Raw genomic sequence first — 22,796 nt, forward strand, 5'->3', positions numbered from 1 at the left:
CCCATCCGGATCCGATATGGGACAAGTCTCCCCTTGTTACACTAGGCCACTACTCGCTATACAAGAGTTGTAAACCTATGTTTCAAAATGGAAGCAATCTTCTCCGGTCCCTCATCCTGCTCAGGATCATCCAATGTACTACTAAATGAACAATACAACACACTTCAAACAATCCAACATACTACATTACAGTTGTAAACTCATGCAATAACGATGTAGCACTCATGCAACGCAATTACATCAAATATGCAGCACCCATGCAACATATTACATCGTGCCGTAACGCTTCAACAATATTAAATTGATAATTCAACACCTTTACGTAATTGTTGCAATTGTTGCGTTATTGATTTAAAGTAGTTGTGTTATCAATTTAAACGAAGGGGACAACACTAGACCTAAAGGAGAATCCTGATCCGTTTCAAAATATAACTTACTAAATCCACTTTGACACAATTAAATTCCTATGTCCTGCTCTCTTAGGCCAACACATTTTCAGCTTGATATTCTATTGGCAAATTCAATCAGTCAATGCAATACTCTTTTATTTGAACATCACATATGAGTAGTAGCAGGGCATAAGGTTATAAGAAGATGAATAGATTTGATACCTTTATTAATACTATAATTATGTCCTGCTATCAAAGTCCCAACACAAATTTTCAGCTTGACATGCTGATTCAATCAGAACGGTGATAAATCAATATACATGGCCTTGACAACGAACGATGCAGAGCTTTTGCTGCGACCGCCGAGATCTATTAATGGGCACTACTTTCTTAAAGCCTAAAAAAGAATGTCAAGAAAGGAACTCATTACCTACGCAATCTGGATCCAACAATGCCGGAGCATCTGTATCTGTTGCCATCTAAACACTCCTTTGATAACGTGGAACGAAATCTTTGACTAGTGGTTTATGTCCGATGAGATCAGCACTCCCTTGATGTGCTCTACCGCTAACCATGACCTGTTGCACTGTGGATTCATTCGGATTGTTGCAGAATCCGAGTTTGACAACGAATGTGACTGTGCTACCCTTGTCAGCACCCTCACTCTCAATCCAGATGTGACCTTCCATGAGATTGACAAACCTGATTCCATCATTTTAAAATGGTGAGAGTCCAATGATAAACAACATACATGGAAATATCCAAATCAGCTAAACATCATTTTTTTTTTTTTTTGGTTACTTGAAAAAATGTTCATTAGCTAGTTACTTTCAGAACTGGAGAATACCAAACAATTAAGCTCTCTGTCTGCAATATCTAAAAGTTTAGAATTGCTACAATGGAAGTTGACCAGAGCTCTTTGTGAAATGAATTAAAGGAAAGTACCGTTTACAAATGGCGAGTCCCAGGCCCGCACCACTACCATTACTACGACTTGATCCACTTTGAGAATGAGCAAATTTGGTGAAGAGGTGTGGAATATCTTGTGAGACAATTCCACAGCCAGAATCCTTAACCTGAAAACGAGAGATATATCATCAAGGACACGCATGAGGAAAAAAAAGAGTTTTATATTGTTCCAAGCAATTACTATACCATAGATGAAGATATAAGCAATAACTGCTCGTGTTAAGAAATCTAAGGCAAGATGCACACATGATGTCTGACCTGATCGCACATCAGACTGTTGTTGCATGTTTGTCCTTTTATTAGTGTACCCTCACCCCTTGACGTTTTATTTATTTATTTATTTATTATATATATATATATATATAAGGTTGTCAAAATTTCGTTAGTTTGTGGTGGTACCAATGTCCAAGAGCAGAATCAGAACTTGAAACTACATCAAAGGTCAAAAAAAAACAATCATTAATTGAATAACAAACTCACCAATTAGGAATTCATCATCATGCATGGTTATCATAATCCATCTTAGGGCACCATGCATTCATGTTTTGATTCATGAAAAAAATGTTTGAATGCATAAAAATTTTTTTAGTGAAGATTTTCGGCTATGAAAATGAACGTGTCTTAAAAAACTCACCAGAAACAAAATACTTTGAATTTAGTTATGGGCTTTATATATTTAGAAACTAAACTTGATTAACTTTCCAGCGATATATTATATCCTAATTTCAAGTCCATTCGATACTTCAACGAAACATCCAAAGTCAGGCTACATGCAGTCAAGTTCTGCAGATTAGATCGATCAATCAAACTTCATCTCGTTCGATCGAAGGTTGCCCCAGAAAGGTTCATCTTGAGATCAACTAGGAGTTTGAAGATCCTGAACTTGACCCAGGTTGAACATCTTGAGAGTGGATTAGTTTGTCTGGAGTAGGTCCCGTGATCTTTTAACTCTCAATTAAGGATTTCTCTATGTGAAATCTTGTGTTCTTCCATGATTTATTTATTTTTGCTCTCTATATTTAACTGAATCATATTATTGCTTCAAACTATAATTAACACAATTTAAAAATCAGCTATTATGAGTTAAATTTTGACAAGATCTATTCACCCCCATCTAGATCTATGTTGGGCCTAATGGAGGGGTGGGGGTGGGGTTGCAAGCTCTTTTACCTCCCATTGTCCAACTTTGGACCTAGTAAAAATAAGCCTAGAGGTGCAATCTCCAATTCCCGAATAAACCACTCAAGTATAACATATAAATGGACAAAGTTAAAACCTCCATACCCGCAATACGGACTGCAAAAAATAATTAACGTTAGCCCAAAGAAAAAGGAAACAGAATACTAAACCTGCACTCGCAAGTAGAAGTGGCCATCACTTGATACAGGATATTCAGGAGGCTGCAAGTCTCTTAAAGACTCTTGTTTTGCAATAGAAGCCACAACTAAAATACTACCCTCCTTCGTGAACTTCACAGCATTGCCTGCAACGTTTAAGATAGCTTGCATAAGCCGTTTCTCATCGCCAACAGCATAGACAGGTACATCTGGGCCCAAAAACAAGGTCATGGATAATTTCTTTACTGCTGCAACAGGCTTTATCAAATTAATGACCTGCAGTTTAATAGATGAAATCCAACAACGTTATCAGGATGCCACAGTACTGCAGATTGGATTGTCTTAAATCTGTATTAGCAGATATAAAGTGCTTGGTTCCACCTTCTTTCCTTTTGCTAAGCAACAGATGATAAAGTATTTAGTTTGGGCTAGTTACCTCTCTGAACACCCCATGAAGATTGAACATTCTGCTATCTAATTCTAGGCTACCATCTTCAAGTCTAGAAAGATCAAGAACATCGTTAATGAGTGTTGCCAGAAGATTGCTACTCTTAAGCACCGTCTCTATCATAACCCTCTGTTCTGGAGTCAACTCAGTTTCTAAAAGAAGCGAAGACAATGCTATAATTGCATGCATAGGCGTCCTCATTTCATGGTTCATGACAGCTAGAAAATCGTTACGAGCACGGATAGCCATCTCTGCCTCTTGCCGAGCTCTATCTAAAGCAACATTCTGCTCCATTAGCTGATCACGGGCATGCATAGACTCTTCCAGAATCGCAGCATGAGAGAGAGCAACAGCAACCTGTGCAAAAGAAAATAGTAGAAAAATATGAGAAAACATGCTCTGATGACATTTTATAAGTCATGAATTAAGCCATGGAAATTTGAAAACCATTAGCGTCAGAGAAATGAACATACATGAGTAATGACTAATATACTGAAACTAAATGAGCAATATTTGGAAAACTAGGAATGTCAAATATAATTATAAGGAAGTACAAGAAAACCTACAATGTACATTATCTTCCTATCTGTGGTTCAGTAACTCACACATAATAGGGAGCAAAAAATGTGTAGGAGTTCTGAAAAGAAACAATTTTCGTATTTTGACCATAATTTACTCCTAATCTGTGCAATGCATGCATGATAAACATGCTAGTTGGACTTAACATTCAATCAACTGGAGATGCATTATGAAGAATTGCTCATGTTCTAAGCCTCAGTCAAGTCACTGAAACAGAAACTGCAGGACCATAGCAAACAACTAATGTATCATCTTATTATAGTATCATGCATGCATTTGATATCCAACGGGAACTGAACATATTCAATGCCTTGTCAGTGGTACTAGGATATCGAACACGCAAGGGAGTTTTTCCCCAAATGACAAAAAGAACAAAAGACACGTAGAGGAAGGGGATTCACTTCAAATTGAACATGAAAAAGAACAAGTTTTGGGGATGGCAAATATCCCACTTACCTTGATATAGTAACTATAAATTTGAAAATTATACATCAATCACAATAAATGGGATCGCAAGTTTTCGGTCAAAGTGATGTACATTATGAACCAGTTAGAAAAAGAAAAGAGAGGGAATGAGAAGAAACGAGATGAAAGGTAATGTGAGAAATTTAATAAAATATACCAAGCAAAAATGTCAAACATAAAAAAAGGAAATATTCTAAAATTTGTCACTAAAATAAGTCAATAAAAATGGAACACATCAGCACATATAATACTGACCGATAGGATAATTTAGCAAGTTATTTACATGAGAGAGATTAAAAATCCCTTTCAAAAGAAACAAAAAGGTAGTGACTGTTACCAGAAAACTACTTATTGTACCGACAATCCCGGTAAAGAAGGAAAACTGGTCTTGTCTACAAATGTAGTCATAGATGAGCACTTCAATAATCCTGCCATTCCATACACAAGAACAAATATTTCTTTATTGATTCATTAACTCAACTACATAATATTGTTTTGAATGGTTCACTTAATGTTTTCTCCTTAAAGAATTTGAAAGTGGCTTGCAATTGAAAAACTAAGAATTTTCACTCAAGAGGATTGTTTATTTCTCGATTCATTAGTTGCTTTAATGTCGTTAACCAAATTTTCCACGTAATATTCTCAAAACTAAGTCACAAATTGGATAATAACTTGGAGTTAACAGGAAATGTTCACTCACAGTACAAATTTATGGGGCATGAGAGAAACAGTTAACAAAACTGAAGACTTCTACAGAACAATAGTGCCACCACAAAATGCGCAAAGAAAGATTAATGCACAAATGACCATTGTAGATTATGATGACCTCATCTACTTTTAAGCAATTTAAGAGAAAATAAATAGTTCCCTCATCTTAGTCGCATAAAAAAAGTAAACTGAAAAACTAGCTATACTATTGATTACCGATTGAGTGAATTTGTACTCTGTTGCATAGGGAGGGAAAGATGAACAGAAAATGAGTGGAAAATTGAATCCAATTAAGAACAGATCCTGGCAATGGATAGATATAACTATTTCCATAGTAAGGAAAACATGGGTGAACACAATGATCCCAGTTATAACAATATATACTAGATGACGGCATGATTTATTTTCCAAAAACTCAATCAAAGTAGGGGGGCATTATAATGCCTAATAGTTTGTTTAAGAGACAGTTAAACAAGTATGAGGTAACAACAAGAAGGCAGTGTTTTCTTAGTATTAGTTTAAAAGAAGTAAAAGAAGCCACTTCAAACAAATATGAAGTCAGTCAAAGTGAGTAGTAGGTAACACGAACCTGGTCAGCAACAACTTCCACAAGTTCTAACTCATGCTCACGCCATTTTCGTACACCATCCATAGGGAGAATCAGAACCATCACAGCATAGCTTTTTGCAGAGAGGTCAGGCCAGTCATTGATTAAGAAATTTGAAAGATGTAAAAGTGGTACCCGAACAGCAACAACTTCAGGTGGAACATATCTTCCCGCAGGAGGTCTGATCCTTGCCAGTGGACACGTATGTGGAATTGGTATTGCTTCAGCATTATTGAAAACTTCGTTGACTATGGGAAGATTAATCGGCACTGTAGATCCAACAAGCATCAGATTGTTTAGAGTATGAGAAAGTTTCAGATTCAAACCTCTTTGTGATGGCATCCACAGTGCACATTCCTCTAGATCTAAAGTCCTACCCAGCTCTACAAGAGTAGTTTTTAATATAGTATGTCTGTCAAGTGTACTTCTAATTTCATGAGTAAGCATTCTGACATGTCTTCCAGTTTCTTCTTGCTTAATAATAAGGCCCATCTCCCTGTCAAGCTCCTCGGCCTTATTCTTCAAAAATAGTTCCCGTGTTTTCACACTTAACAGATCAGGAATAATATGAACAAGCATTAGAGCTGTTGCACATGATACAACAGCAGTGGACATTTTTGCTACAGTCATCACCACAGCAACAGTTTTAGAGTGCATAGAGAATGTCCACAAGTTGATTAAGTGAGTTGCTCCACAGAGAACAATAAAAGCACCAAACTGCATTAGCACCCATCTGTATGGGAAGAATGCTGATTTTTGAACAAAATAAATAAGCTCCAGGGGAATGGAGAAATATGCAAAGGCAATAAGGAAGTCTGATATATACTGATATTTCACCAGAAGTTCATCTGCAGGCCATTGTGTCTCAACAATGCAGTCGCAAGACTCCATCTTTGTCAACTACACCAATACGCCTGAAAAACACAATATTGGTTATAAAATTATAAATACAAACTGTTCAAAATGATTCTCCATGTTAGGCAAATAAAAACTTCGGGAATAGAAAGCCAGGGTCCACTGCTGGTCTGGATTACCCTATGATGACTATGCCTGGCATAGAAAGCATTATTGTCTCTCTTGCTTAGAGAGACAACTTTCCTAGTCAAAAGAGCACTATCAAAAGAGGTGCTTTATGTAGAGAGGAACAGATGATATCAGAAAAATCATGTGGAACAAAGAATCTAGTGGATGTCAGCAAGGCTAGTCACCAAGAAATTGCACGTATGTAAACCATTATTTAGACCAATATCTTGCAGCCACATGATGAAAGCATTGCTCCTTAAGATAGAAATGAAAACATTTTATAACTAGTTTGTGCAGATTATACTGTTGGACCAATTTAGAAGTTGATATAAGGTTGTATGATTATAATATGTTAGGAAGCAAAGCCTTCCGACCTCTATGTGAAATATCTGGAGACCTTTTAAAAATAATTGCAAAAATAAAAAATAAAATAAAATAAAAAAGCTAAAAAAAATAGAAGAGTAACAAACTAACAACAATTTGGAAGAACAAATATAACACTTAAACAACCAGAAATATCAACTCGTGTGAGAAACCCATTCTAAAAAGGAGGCTTCATGGCTCTCCACGCATAAATCCACCAAAATCAGTAATGAGATGTGAAAAAGAAGTCTTCTCAAATATGGCCTGAAATATGACAACACAGTGACACACACAAGAGTACCTTTTTTTCCCGTTCACAAAATGAGTGAAAAACACCTTCTAAACTTGTGGTTGGAAAACCAATCTTGTAACGTAAAGAAAGAAACCAAGTAAACCCTAGAAACACAATACTGACATATCGTCTATGTTACGTGGACACTTCAAAAGCAGGTGAAGTACTTGTGTCGGACACAAAAGGCTCAGACATGGGTATGAAATTGTGTCCAACCCTTTTAGTTAGACATACACCAAAAAGCATATCCAATTATTTAATTTCATTATTCTTGTTTCAAAACAAGTAAGATTCCTATATTAAACACTATGTTACATGGCACTATTTTACTATTCAAAATAAAATAAAATAGTAAATAATCCATCTGGGAATTTATCATGCTTGACGCTTGAATACATACCCGCACACAACACATAAATCTGAGTCCATGTAACATGAATTATTGCAAAATATCCCATGCGGTCGTGCCTTTGTTTCCCCCATAAGTCTGACAAACAATGCTCAAGATCAGCACTTCCTATGATTTGGTATAGACTTGCTATGGAGGGAGCTAAAGCAACTCTTTTGCTTTAAGAACATGCCATCAAACTTTGTACTCACGTTCTAAAACAGTTTCAACTTTAGAATGGACAGAAGAAGATTTTCCTACAAACAACATGTTTTCCAAGTAATCGGCAACATCTCTCAACAACATAAATGTCAGACAACATACAACTCTTTGCCCATGGTGAATGCAGCCACCGATGAACTGTGTCATCTTCATGATAAATTTGATAAGCAAATCAGGTATAACAAGTTTCTAAAAGTGGTGAGTTCCACAAACATCTATGTGGTCAATGTTTACCTATTAGCCGTATGCTTGTAATTTAGATCGATAAATTTATGGGCAAGAAATCAGCAATGGATCCTTCATGTCAATATTCCTAAAATTAGCAAGAAAATTAGTACTTTGCCAACCCTCCCTGACAAATTAAGACAATATTTATGCAACTATTGAATTTACAATCTAACTGTTGGTTGGTCTACACTACTTGTTCAAACTACTGAAATGGAAGTTGAGTGACCCCCCTATCCACTACAAAGTTTTAGAGAGAGAGAGTTATACCACATAGTTTTAATCTATTTTTCGCATTACACGATCACACATGATACCAGCACACATTTTATAGTCAGTATAAAGAAATATTGCTACAATAAAAAGTCAAAAGCATCAAAGCAGTATATACTGAATTTTGTATTCATTTTCCATTTAATGGCTGTGTTCCTTTCTTATATATAAATCAGCAATCTTATGCACATTTTTGAACAACCAATTTTTTTTTTTTTTCTTTTTTTCCTTTTTTCCTGTGCAGATATTAAGGCTCCATTCAGAACTCTAGAACCAGTAGTGATTGAAAAGAGGCAATAAGGAAATATATTTTCCTTGTTTGGTTTTGTTGGAAAACTATGGGGAAACACTAATTAGATAAAAAGAATGATGTAGGACCAGAGAGAAAGTAGGGTATGAGAAAAAAGAAAAAAAAAAAAAAAAGATGTGATACCAACTTTTGTAATTTTGAGGAATCCCAATTTTCCTTATAATCCATCAAGGAAGCATGGAGAGTTCTATAAGCAAAGGAAATCAATATTTTTAAATAAATAAATAATTATATATATATATATATATATGGATTCTTCCTTTATTTTTCCATTTGTCTTTCATTTTTGCTCTCCCCTACTGCCCCTGAGAACCAAGCACGGCCTAAAGGAACTCATGTTACCAATTTTTCAGCACATAACTAATAGAATCATCCTACTCTTAACAATTTTATGCTATTGAACTAAAGACATGAAAACAACAATAAGTAAATAACATTTCATTGCTAAAATTGGATTAATCAACCATATTAACATGCTTCTTAGCTGTAATTTACAATGATCAACCGCAGAGAGGTGAATAACAAGTCATTAAACTGAATCGATGCTAACAGATCAGGTTAGTCAAATATTTTCCTATAACAAATTTGAATAAAATTATAAAAAAATAAATAAAAATAAAGAAAAAGACATTTTCTACAATCATAGTTTATTTCTTTTTTGTTTCCGTGGAACTAAAACAATGGAACACTTAAAAGGACTCAATTTTCTATTACTTTCTCTCCAGAAGTTTTCTCAGCAACCAAACAGAGCTTCAGCTATTGGTTCCTTGAAGACCAGATCATTTCATTGAACAATTAAACAGAAAAATAAGTAACTATTAAAAGGAATTACAGTGGGATAGAATCATCACCTTAATGAAGAAGGATTATCTCTTTTGTTTGCATTTGTTGTTTCAGTGCCAGTTCTTTTGACTCTCAAACTTTTTTCTGAGAGAGAGAGAGAGAGAGTAAAGTGCAGGGCGTCACGGGCAAGAAGGGGGACTCGAGCTGTTGCAAAAGGACTGCTGCTTCGGATCCACTTTACTCCTAAACCTCACTCGCACGTGTGTGTATATTTTATGCATATGAAAATTGAAAAAGATATGATCAGCTATATATATGCATGAAAATGATAAATGCATTCCCTTTTTATTAGTCCCATGTCCAAAAACAAATGTTCATTTTTGAGAATTTAATTTTTTAACAGGGTAGATTTTTTTAAAAAAAATTATTATAGTGGTAAGGAATTAATTTTTAACTGTTCCTAAAAATTAGAATCGGAATCGGAACTATTGGGACATAGAATCGGAACCGAACTGAACCAGTTTTTATTTTTTATTATTATTATTTTTTTTTAATAGCAATACCTTTGGAGGCAACAGGCATTAATATATATATATATATATATTAGTAAATATTGGCATATATATATTTGGTAAATATAGGTTTATATATTAGTAATTGTATAATTAAAAAATAATATATATAATTATTGGTACCGTTCCGATTTCTGTTCCAAGAACTGGAATCAAAACTTGACAATTCCAAACATTTGGAACCGTAATCGATTCTTTATGCATTCCTAATAGTTCCATCGGTTCTTTATGCATCCCTACTTCAAGGTAAGGAAGGTAAATTAGAAAATTAATATATATATATATATATATATATATATATATATATGAAGATGCAAGAAATTCCTTCTCCACTTTCTCTCTCTAGAATTCTTACACCTCAACCCCAAAAAGATCCCCCTCCATTTCATTCCATCTCCTATTTATAGATATTTACAAGATATTTACAAGATATTTACTAATTGCTAGATCTGGGCCTATTCCTTCATAAGCCTTGGTCACCTTTGATGGGCTTACTCTCGTTCGGCCCATATGGCAGTGTCCTTCTATGGGCTGGCCCAGTTGTACGGACTGAATGCTATGTTTGCGAATCGGATCTGGCCCATGTCATCCGGGGCCTCCTCAACTGCCCCCATAATTGCCCCTTATTTAATAAGGGGTAATTATTGATGGCGTCTCATCATGATGTTGACGGCTCGAGATAACCACGTGGGGGAGCGGACGGTCAGATCCAGAATCAATGTTCCGGGGCTCGAGGGATTTCTCGCCTTCCCGACGCTTCGGCCCTCGGGCCCCCTCGCCTTTATAATGCTCTAGAATTCCACTTCACTTCCCTTTACCGTCTCCATCATCAGCCAAGTCTCTCTCTTTTCTAGTACAGTGCTAAGCTTTCTCTGGTGAAATCCTTCAAGAGTCATTCTTCCAGCGATCTTGCAGTCCTCCGAGGTTAGTTTCGTTCTTTTTACTTTCGGCAGGCTTCCATTTACCCTCTTGTAGATTCTTCTAGCACTTCCACCATGGTCGTAGATCTGGATGTTCTTCGTATGAGACTTAGACTTCCTGACAACATCGAAGTTAGGGTTTGCCCCCAAGACGTTAACATTACGACCGGCGCCGGCCTCCTGCCCGGCGAAGTCTTATTCACGAACCTTCAATTGAATGTTGTTAGGTTCCCTCTGCACCCTTTCTTTAGTTATGTCTTCAATAGATTGGGGATATCCCCTCTGCAGGTCAACCCCAACTTCTTTAGAATCATATCTGTTATGCTCTTGTTGATGCGTGACAGAAATCTGGACCTTGACCTTATAGACCTCCTTCTGTGCTATAAGGTGAGTAAGATCCGTACTAACGAGCCCTTCTACCACCTCTACCCGTTCGAGAAGATGTCCATATGTACTGACACAATAAAATCTGAAAAGGGTTGGAGGGATAGCATAGTGGGCATTAGTGGGGCTTGGTCTTCGCCAGCTGCAGAGGATTACCCAATCCCGAGCGCCTTTGGTGTCTGCTCTGTCTCCTCCTATAAAAAATTCAAATCCCATAAACATGACTGCCCCTGTGAAACATGCGTTCCTCGTTTTTGCACTTTCTTATGCCGCTCCTTGGGAATACCTTGTGATGACTTGAGCTATAGTGTTTGCAGGGATAGGAGTAACTACTTGAAGAGATACGTTCTGAACGATATTCCTTCCTGCTCAGATCTCCTCACTTCAGACAACCTCTTAGCGCTCTCATCACTCGGCTACAACATTAGCAGACTTCAGATTCCCTCTTTTGGCAGGAGGAAAAATACTCCCCCAGCCACTCCTGCTGCTGGGGCGACCTCCTCTCCAGCGTCAGCTTCTTCTTCAGCCACCATATCTGACACTGTCCCGAGCGCAGTGGCTACTAACCCTGTTGCCAGCGCCCCTGCTGCCAACCAGAACGCGTCCTCCCCAGCTACCATAGCTCCTGCTGCTGCGGGGGGCGGTCGGGACAAAGAACGAGGCAAAAGGCCTCATCCTGACAGTGAAATCGATCCTGAGGAGGAGCCTCTCATTAGAAGGACCCGGGTCTCTGGGCCGGGTGCTCTCTTGCACCGAGCGATCAGAGCTCCTTCTCCCTCTGGGCCTCCTGCAGCTGGTGGCTCTGCTTCTGCTTCAGGCCCCCCTTCTATCCCCAGCTTACCGCCATGGGCCCCTCGGTACACCCGAACGGATGGGACGTTCGTGAAACCGAATGAGACCATGCTGAAGGATGGCCAGACCGCTATGGCCTATTACAGGAGCATGTGGACTCCAAAGGACCTTGAGGCGGCAAAGGGCCTTTCCCAGAAGGATGTGTTCAGCCGCTTTCCCCAATCTGCTATGGAGGTGACTTTTATTTTCTAACTCTTGAATTCTCTTATATTACTTGGTCTTGCCTTCGCCCGTTCTGACTATTGGTTTAACCGTTTTTATTGTGCACCTATGCAGACATTGTTCGGGATGATGGCCATGCAGAAGCAGGTGGAGATGGGGAACGCCAGGGCCCGAAAGTATTCTGACAGCCTGGAGGTGGCTAATAAAGAAAACGACCTCCTTGCCATGAAGAATACCGAGGTGCTGGTTCGGCTTGACAAAGCCGAGCAAGAGAGAGATGTCCTGAAGAAGGAGAATGATTCCCTTCAGGATGAGAAGGACGCCCTCCAGCTTGAGAAGAGCGTCTGGCAGACAGAGCGGGAATCAATTAGAGAAGAGAAGGCAGAACTCCAGCGCCTTCTAGCTGATGAACAGTCTGCTCGGATGGCTTTTGAAAAAAGAGCTCTGGACGAGCGTACCGCTCTGATCGACGCGATCAGCAGAGTGGGTGGTGGGATGCTGGCCCTTCACGCTCGGTTCTCAAGGGTCGGTGCTCTTCGGTATGCTCAAGGATTCCGGGAAGGTTTCGCCGACCGGGTTCCGGATGAGGGACAGACCAGCTCCACTCCGGATGAGGTAGACAAGGATCTGGGGATCGAACCTCTGGGGGTCTATGTCGACCCAGAACCCACCGAAGCGGAACGTATATTTGATGAGTGCCAGGACATCGCATCCTCAAGGATCATCACAGCTCCTCCTACCGCTCTGCCACTGACCGCTCCTCAATCGTCAACCGTGGTTCCTTCCATAGCCACTGCTGACGCTGAACCCCAGCCGAACGATTCAGTCATTCACCTTGATTCCCCACCTCATAAAGGTGAGGCGGCTGATGGGGCCGAGGAGGCGAGTCGGCACGACCAGGATGCTGTTGGTACTGAGGCGTCTAGCTAGGGCTCCTTCGAATTCTTCCATTTTATATCTTCTTGTAATGATGGACATCTCTCTTTTGTAAACTCAATGTTCAATATTAATAAAACGACAGAACTCTTTTTCCCTATGTGTTGTGTTCTATTCAACTCATCTTCAGTACATACATATCTTTTCTCTCTTTTTCTTTTTATATTAGCTTTGCCGTGTGTTTGTTTATGGCATGTGCCACTTGGCTTTAAGTTTCTAGCAAGTGCCTGGCGCTCGGCTAGGATGCCACTTGCCACTTGGCTTTAAGTTTTTAGCAAGTGTCTGGCGTTCGGCTTATAGTGCCAGCTGCCACTTATCTTGCTTAAGTGCCTGGCACTCGGCTAGAATGCCACTTGCCACTTGGCTTTAAGTTTTTAGCAAGTGTCTGGCGTTCGGCTTATAGTGCCAGCTGCCACTTATCTTGCTTAAGTGCCTGGCGCTCGGCTAGAATGCCACTTGCCACTTGGCTTTAAGTTTTTAGCAAGTGTCTGGCGTTCGGCTTATAGTGCCAGCTGCCACTTATCTTGCTTAAGTGCCTGGCGCTCGGCTAGAATGCCACTTGCCACTTGGCTTTAAGTTTTTAGCAAGTGTCTGGCGTTCGGCTTATAGTGCCAGCTGCCACTTATCTTGCTTAAATGCCTGGCGCTCGGCTAGAATGCCACTTGCCACTTGGCTTTAAGTTTTTAGCAAGTGTCTGGCGTTCGGCTTATAGTGCCAGCTGCCACTTATCTTGCTTAAGTGCCTGGCGCTCGGCTAGAATGCCACTTGCCACTTGGCTTTAAGTTTTTAGCAAGTGTCTGGCGTTCGGCTTATAGTGCCAGCTGCCACTTATCTTGCTTAAGTGCCTGGCGCTCGGCTAGAATGCCACTTGCCACTTGGCTTTGAATTTTTATAGTAGACCATTGGAAAAGAAAATTCTTTTTTGTAAATTTCAGTAACTTGCTCATTCATACGTATTTGATTGACAACAAACAACATCCAATTAAAGCCGGAACTTAGCTTTTATTGGTAGTACCTCTTCAGAGACGTGGCGTTCCAGGGCTTGCTGACCAACCTTCCCACCATGGTTTCCAACGTATATGCCCCCTTGCCAATGACTTCTGCAATTCTGTATGGGCCTTCCCAGGGTGGCATCATTTTTTTGACCATCCCCACCTTTCTTTTCAGAACCAGATCGCCAGGGGCAAAATCCCTGTGTTTTACTCTCTTGTTGTGACTATTCGCCAGCACTTGCTGATACGATGCTAGCCTTATAGCCGCTGCGTCCCTCCTTTCGTCTATCATGTCAAGGTTCAATCTTAACATCTTGTCGTTCTGATCTCGACTCCATGCTAAGCTCCTGATAGTGGGGACTAAATGCTCAACCGGTATAACTGCCTCGGTACCATACGCCATTGCGAACGGGCTCTCCCCAGTCGGCCGCCTTGGGGTGGTTCTGTAAGCCCATAGAACGTTCGGGAGTTCATCCAACCACTTCCCCTTATGATCTTCCAGCTTCTTCTTAATGCAGGCGAAAATGGTTCTGTTTGTGATTTCTGCTTGTCCGTTGGCCTGAGGATGACTTACTGCAGCCAACTTCTGGTTGATTCCATACTCCTCCAGCAGCTTTCTTACTTGCCTGCTGTCGAGGTTTGTGCCATTGTCCATGACTATTGATCTGGGAACACCGAAACGGCAGATAATGTTGTTCCAAATAAATCGTCTCACCTGAGTCTGAGTCACGCTAGGATACGGTTCTGCCTCCACCCATTTAGTGAAGTAATCCGTGGCCAGTAACACATACTTGTTCTGAGCTCTTGCAGTTGGCAGAGGACCGACCACATCCATCCCCCATTGCGCGAAAGGCCACGGCGAGGCCATTACGTGCAATTCCTCAGGTGGTTGGTGGATCAATGGTCCATATCGTTGGCATTTATCGCACCTTCGAGAGAACTCCTCCGCATCTCTTGACATGTTTGGCCAGAAATACCCTTGTGTCATTGCTTTATGCGCTAACGATCGCCCGCCAGAATGATTGCCACACACACCCTCATGAATAGCTCGCAATACCTGCTGCGACTCCGCGGGGGTGACACATTTCAAGTACGGGCCAGAATAGGATCTTCTGTACAGCTGGTTCCGCACGATGGCGTACTTGGCAGCATTCTTTTTGAGTCTCCTAGCTTCATCCCTTTGCATAGGCAAAACGCCATCTCGAATATAGGTAATGATTGGGTCAATCCAACTCGGTTCATACGGTATGACATTGACTTGCCAAGGGTCAGAGTCCAACGGTTCTTCGAAAATAGATGGCTGGGTCACTATTCCTACTGGAATCACCCTCGCCAATGTTTCACCGCAACTCGAAGCACTGCATGCTAAACGGTCTGCATCTGCATTCTGTTCCCTCGGCAACTGTATGAATTCAATCTTTGCAAAGTCCTTGGCTCTATGCAGAACGGCAGAACGATATGCCCCCATCGTGTCATCCTTGGTCGCGTACTCACCATTTACCTGCCGAACAATCAGCTGCGAGTCACTATACACTGTCAAACTTTTGATCTGTAGCTCTCTGGCCAACTTTAATCCATTTAGCAACGCCTCGTATTCCGCTTCATTATTGGTGGCTCGGAACTCAAGTCTGAGCGCTTGGCTCAAGGAAGTACCCTCTGGGGTTTGCAGTTTGATCCCAATCCCAGCCCCCATCTGGTTAGAGGAGCCATCCACAAAAAGTTTCCAAGAGCCGCTTCTAAGGTCCTCTTCCGTATCTTCGGCGTCACATTCTAGTAGGAAATCGGCTACCGCTTGCCCTTTAACAGCTGTTCTCGGCTCATACGTTATGTCAAATGAACTCAACTCTATGGCCCACTTTGTCATTCTGCCCGAGAGCTCTGGCTTGTGCATAAGCGTTCTGATTAGGAAAGTTGTTAGAACAGCTATGGGGTGGGATTCGAAATAATGCCTCAACTTTCTTTTTGCATTTACAAGTGCAAGTACCACCCGTTCGGCCTTTGAGTATCTTTTTTCTGCCTCCATCAGTGTTTTGCTTACATAAAATACCGGGTATTGCACCCCTTCCTTGCAACGAATCAGAACGGCACTCGTCGCGACACCAGATACTCCAAGATATAGAAATAACTTTTCTTCCGGTTCTGGGGCTGACAGGACTGGTGGATTCTGCATATATTGCTTCAAATGAGTCAATGCCTGTCGTTGCTCATCCCCCCAGACCTGCCTTCCATGGCTCCGAATCGTGTCAAAGAATGGTTTGCAGTGGTCTGACAATTTTGAAATAAATCGACTTAATGCAGCTATTCGTCCTGTTAGGGCTTGCACCTCTCTGATCGTCTTTGGCTCGGCATTCTTAATCAAAGCCTCTGCTTGAGCGGGGCTAACTTCGATGCCCCTGCGGTTGACCACGTGTCCCAGAAACTGCCCGGAACTCACACCGAACGAGCACTTGGTCGGATTGAGCCTCATCCCATATCGCTTTAGTACATCAAATACCTCTTGCAGATGCTTCAGATGATCATCCTTTTTCCTACTCTTTACCACCATATCATCAATATAGGCTTCGACAATCTTACCCATTTGATTCTTAAAAACTTTGCTAACAAGTCGTTGATAAGTTGCTCCCCCATTCTTTAGCCCGAAAGGCATAACTTTGTAGCAGTATGTTCCTCGCTCGGTGACAAAAGAAGTTTTTTCTTCATCTGCGGGGTCCATAGGAATCTGATTATAACCTGAATATGCGTCCAGAAAGGTTAAACGCTCATACCCAGTGGTGGCATCCACCATTTGATCAATCTTAGGCAACGGGAAGCTGTCCTTCGGACAGGCTTTGTTCAAATTGGTGAAATCAATGCATACTCGCCATTTCCCATTTTTCTTCTGCACCACAACGACGTTGGACAACCACTCAGGGTAGTGCACTTCTCTGATAAATCCCGCATCAAGCAGCCTATCGACTTCTTCCGCTATGATCTGATTACGTTCTGGAGCAAATCTTCGCTGCTTCTGTTTCACTGGTTTGAAATTAGGATTGACATTCAGGGAATGACAGGATACGGAAGGACTAATTCCAGGCATGTCTAGGTGACTCCATGCAAATACGTCGACATTGTGGGACAAGAAATCCACTAGCTCTTGCTGCTCTTCTCTGGTCAGTCTTATACCTACTCTGGTAGTTCGTTCTGGCCTGGACTGATCGATCTGCACATCCAGAAGGGGCTCCTCGGTCAAGTCGACTGACTCCTCCACCCTATTCTGCTCGAGCGGAGGTTCCTGTAATTGCTATCTGGGGCTTGTCGAACGGACGGGCGCCTTTCCTTTCCCAGCATGCTTCAGTGTGACGGAATAACACTCTTTGGCTGCGACCTGATCCCCCGAATGTCTATTACTTTATCTCCATCGGGCCCGAGGCACCTCATGACCTGATGCAGAGTTGAGGGTACACCTCGGACTCTGTGAATCCATCCTCTTCCCATCAGGAGATTATACGAGGGGTGAATTTCCACAACCACAAAAGTTTCCATAAGAGCTCGTTCTGCAGCTTGAACTTCCACTTCCACCATCCCGACGGGTTCCACCCTCTTCCCATCGAACCCTAGTAAGGGATTTCCGGTGGGCTTGAGCCTCTCTGGTTTAATGTCGAGCCTGTCAAATGTGTCCCTCGGCATGACATTCGCACTGCTCCCAGGATCGATCAGAACTCTGCGCACCAAGCAATCTGCCACTGTCAAACTGACTACCAACGGGTCGTCATGAGGCAGTTGAACACGCTGCAGGTCTGTCCAGTCGAACTTTATCTGCATTGACGGGCTCTGCTGGTGTAGAGTAGTCAGATTGCCGACCCTTTTCTTCATCTGCGCCTGCCGCAGGCGCACCCGGAGCAGCTCATCTGACTCTTCACTAGGCTCGGGTCGACCATGGATAGCATTGATTATACGAACTGGTTGCGAATTGTGGGAGCTTTGTTTATGGCTCCTTTTTATTTGTTCCACCGGTCGATTCTGCTCCATCGCCGAACCTTGAACATAACTCGCAAACTCCCCTCTAGCTATCAACATCTCCACTTGCCTCCTCAAGTTCCTGCATTCGTAGTCTGATGACCGAAATCAGAATGAAAAGCACAATGTTTAGTTTGATCCCTCTGTTCGAGGGGTTGCCTAATTGGCAGTGGTGGATGAAACTTGTCTTTGTTCTCCTGATACAGCCTCGCCAGAGTGACCTTCAGCGGAGTAATCAACTCTTCCTCCCTGGACCTTTTTTCGGCCTTCCAAGTGGTCTGACGTTGCGGCTGAGCCTGCTTCTGCCTGATCTTGGCCTTGGACTTTTCCTCGGTCGACACAAGCGACGTTGTCCGAGCATTAGCTGCCTCCTCTTTTTCTAGGCGCACAAAGCCATCGGCTCTCTCATTGAGTTCATCCATAGTAGTCGGCGTGTTCACTACCAGACTGGTGTGAAATGGAGTTCCGCGTGTCATGGCTAACTTGAAGGCTTGAACTGCCGTAGAAGGGTGGCATTCGATCACCATACTCTTAGTGAGATTAAACCTGGTAAGAAAGGCCTGGAGACGTTCATCCTTGTGCTGCCGCATCGTGAATAGGCTCGAGATGTCCTTCGGCGGGCGTTTGTTCCCATAGTACTGGCTTATGAACCGATCGCACAGGTCCCTGAAACTACCAATGGAGCTCCTAGGCAAGTTTTTGAACCAGCTGAGCGCCGGTCCGGCCAGGCTTGTAGGGAAACATTTGCACATTAAAGAGTCGTTTTCCGTATTCAGGGCCATTTTCAACTGGATATGATACACATGATCGATCGGATCGGTCGTTCCGTCAAACAGAATAAAGACTGGCATAGCAAACTTCCTTGGATGCGGCGCATTCAAGATCTCGTCGGTGAATGGTGAATCCACCGTCCGAGCTGCGGATCGGAGAGCTTCATTCTCTCTCTGGAGTCCAGCGGTAGCTCTGTGAGTTACGGTTCTGCCCTCCGAACCGTGATGAGTGACAGTAACCATGGAGGGCCGGTAAGACGGATCGAACGACCGTTCCTCTATGAACTCTCTTTGCCAAGGCGACGCTACTCGACGGCGATCAACCTCCATCACTTCCTCTCGGTCAAACCTTTCCCGCTGCGGATCAACGTGAGTCGATCCTTCGTGATCTTCAACTCGACGAACATTTGGCGACAAATTGTCCATCATCCTTTCATCACGGTGGTGAGCTGACTGATTGTTCTCGTCCTGATCGCCTTGATGCGCGATATTAGATTGAACACCTCCTTCTCCGACCGGAAGTGGATGCGAAACCGCAGGTATCTGCCGATGCTGCAGTCCAGCTTTCAATTCTGCATTTTCTTTTTTGAGAGCTTCAATCAAGTTCATCAACTCTTCAAGCTTTGTTTGCTGGACAGCCTCCATCGGATTGGAGCTTTCACCTATCATTATTCCCGAACGGAGTAAAGGCATTAATCTCAAGTTCGCGAGTAGATCTGAGCTTCGTGAGTAGGAATTTTTAGATCTGGCTTCTAATTTTCCGAATTATGCTCACTGTTTATGAGATCTGAATTGTCTGAACTCTAAATCCGTCAGATCCTGCCACAATCGAACAACTCGTAGATCTGAAGTCACTCCAAAGCTTCAAGAATTGTAATTCCTCCAGAGCAGGTCACAATCGCTCAGCTCTGGATTCAAATCCCAAAGATCGAGTCTCGATCAACCGAATTGGTTTGAATCCATTCGATATTCCTCATTGATCAACCAAACTTCCATGCCTTTCCCACAGACGGCGCCAATTGAAGATGCAAGAAATTCCTTCTCCACTTTCTCTCTCTAGAATTCTTACACCTCAACCCTAAAAAGATCCCCCTCCATTTCATTCCATCTCCTATTTATAGATATTTACAAGATATTTACAAGATATTTACATGATATTTACTAATTGCTGGATCTGGGCCTATTCCTTCATAAGCCTTGGTCACCTTTGATGGGCTTACTCTCGTTCGGCCCATATGGCAGTGTCCTTCTATGGGCTGGCCCAGCTGTACGGACTGAATGCTATGTTTGCGAATCGGATCTGGCCCATGTCATCCGGGGCCTCCTCAATATATATATATATATATATATATATATATATATATATATATATATATATTAAATTTTGAATTGGGATAACCACTTATAGAAAAGTGGACACTTTTTTTTTATAAAGAGTATAATGGAGGGAGTAATTCATTCCTTTTTTTCTTACGCATGCCTAATATCCCAATATCTCTCTGCCAAAAACAAAAATAAATAATAATAATAATAAATAAATAAAAATTAAAAAAAAAAAAAAATAGAGGGGTGGATTTGTTGAAATTCCCCTTTAAATCTTTTTGTTGCTTAAAACTTATAATGTAAAATTTAATTTAGTTATAGCCCTACGGTGTTTGAAGAAGGGTCTAGGTTATGACTCGTCAAATTATTATTATTATTATTATTATTATTATTATATAATTTTGGTTAGGGAGTAAGCAAAATGAAAAGGGAAAGGAAAATAATAATAATAATGATAAGTTAGGCTACCAAAGTAGGAAGCAACTCTCCAATTAGTGAAGACCAAAAGAGATTATATTCATAATTTACAATTTACAAAAGCCAAAGGATACTCACCTGCCCGTGATATGTCACTTTCAAGTATTTGAGCAACATCAAGAGAAAAGTGACAGCTTCAACAACAAATGAATGGTACATTTAGCATAACAAAGAAGGTGAACTTCATTTTCCTTTTTTAACCTCTTCTTTGATCCATGGGTTATCCATACCATTTGAACAGTATTATTTCTTCAAATCTATATCAAGCAATCAACCTAAGGATTTTTTTTTTTTCCTTATTTATATTTATCATTGTGACATTGTCAGAAGAGTAATGTTGTTCTTTTATGATATGAAGGTCACACCTATCTAATAAAATTTGATGCAACCTCTTAGCATAAAGATAAAATTTTATACATGTAACATTTTCCAAACTCGTTAAGCTTGTTTGACAACGGCTTCTGCATCTTTTCTCTTTTTCTTTTCTTGTTTTGCTTCGAACATGTGGTGTAACAAAGCAAAAGTACGAAGCGTTTGATAACATTTGTTGCAATTTGAATAGTAACAAAATGCATCTAAAAAAGAAGCCAAAACTATTTGATACTTCCGATTGCGTCCGCACGGTAGCAAAAGTACTGTTCAAAAAAAAAAAAAAACTTTAATGACCTTTATTATTAGTCATTTAATTTTTCAAACTTGTAACACAATTTTATCAAATATGTTTTCATTTTTTTTTCAAAAAATCTTGCAACAAATATACGTTATGTGATCGCCAAATGAGCTCCTAATGATAGTAGTCCTCCCATCTTTAAATAGGACTAATCTCCTTGAAATAAGAATGTTTGTACCAAATTTTTTGTATTTGTATTTTTATATTTTTATCTTTATTAATTGAATTTTTATAACATATTCTTTAAAAAAAAAAAAAAATTATACTCCTGCACTTTCGTATCCAACTTTTTCGGGTAACATATTTTCCTAACTATGTTTTTGACCAAATTTTATATTCTTGAGATTTATCATGAATTCATGATATACGACTTTAGCCCTGAATGTCCTTTTCATTTAAATACTTTTTCATTCAATCCACCGTCAAAGTATAGGGGCAATATTTTAAGATTGTGAATGTATGGGGCCCATTTGGTTTTCTTATGCAGGATTCAATGCACTGGAACAGGACTGGGTCTTGTCAGATGATGCTGGGACCCACCAATGTGGGTTGAAAAATGAATTTAATGTAGTATTGTTTTTTGCCTTGCTTTTAATTATGGCGGATTTGATTTGTCACACCCAAGTTCATCACCCCTGTAATATTAAATTCTGCAAATTGGGTTCACCTGCACTGACAATGCATTTGCCATCACATAAATACCATTTAACTTTATTAGCCAAGTTTGGATGTTTATGCCTGAATTAAGGATGCTGAGGTCCAACAACAAAAAAAAACAAATATAAAAAACAACACTAGGTACTTGCAGATTCTGGATTCACTGTCAACTTGTTATCTAAAACTTTCTTTTTCTTTTTTTTTTTTTTTTTTCTTTTCTTCCATAAATTAAGAGAAAAAAAATTCGAACACGGACGTATTCGTTTAAAAAGTTGGTGCACTCTCTGCTTACTAGGTTATTTGGTAGTACCCCTCTAAAACTCCTTTGATGCCACAAAAGGGAGGAAGCTATACCCTCATAATATTTGAAAGAATAGTGACACTTACACCGAATACTTGAAGTGAATTGCTTAATGGAATAATTTTTAATTGACTATTTATATCAAATACAATTAAGTAATGGACTTCACTTTTTTATTTGTTACATAATTAGCCGACTAAAAAAGTAAGTCTAACAATTTACTATAACTATTTAGTGTAAGAATCATTTTCATCTTTAAAATTAGCTCATTGTTATAGCAAATTGAAAGCACCGAAAGAAAATTACTCTAGATTACTGACAGTGACTGGTTAGCTATAATAAATTCTCATGACTAACAAGATTTCAATGATTAACAACAGCATTTCCGCTGGGCATGCGAAAC

General features: G+C 40.5%; 2 protein-coding genes across 3 annotated transcripts; one reads left to right on the forward strand and one right to left on the reverse strand.

Moving 5' to 3' along the window:
• Positions 1–584: 584 nt before the first annotated feature.
• LOC132306267 (probable ethylene response sensor 1) lies at positions 585–9,608 on the reverse strand. Of its 2 annotated transcripts, XM_059803594.1 has the most exons (7): positions 9,450–9,608; positions 7,581–7,667; positions 5,485–6,416; positions 3,132–3,500; positions 2,708–2,971; positions 1,335–1,465; positions 585–1,091 (listed from the first exon to the last, which is right to left on the reverse strand). In XM_059803594.1, the coding sequence occupies exons 3-7, from the start codon at positions 6,391–6,393 to the stop codon at positions 869–871; spliced, it is 1,896 nt and encodes a 631-aa protein (XP_059659577.1). In that variant the 5' UTR covers positions 6,394–6,416; positions 7,581–7,667; positions 9,450–9,608; the 3' UTR covers positions 585–868. The 2 variants fall into 2 exon arrangements, with proteins under 2 accessions (XP_059659577.1, XP_059659576.1); XM_059803593.1 differs by lacking the exon at positions 7,581–7,667.
• A 1,360-nt stretch (positions 9,609–10,968) lies between these two features.
• LOC132306268 (uncharacterized) lies at positions 10,969–13,301 on the forward strand. The gene is made up of 2 exons (XM_059803595.1): positions 10,969–12,283; positions 12,386–13,301. Exons 1-2 carry the CDS (start codon positions 10,976–10,978, stop codon positions 13,199–13,201), a joined length of 2,124 nt encoding a protein of 707 aa, XP_059659578.1. The 5' UTR covers positions 10,969–10,975; the 3' UTR covers positions 13,202–13,301.
• Positions 13,302–22,796: the final 9,495 nt, after the last annotated feature.

Source organism: Cornus florida, unplaced genomic scaffold (genome assembly GCF_030987335.1).
Source record: "Cornus florida cultivar Cherokee Brave unplaced genomic scaffold, ASM3098733v1 CherokeeBrave_3.0.0_Hap2_Chr05, whole genome shotgun sequence".
In the NCBI taxonomy this organism is placed as follows: Eukaryota; Viridiplantae; Streptophyta; class Magnoliopsida; order Cornales; family Cornaceae; genus Cornus; species Cornus florida.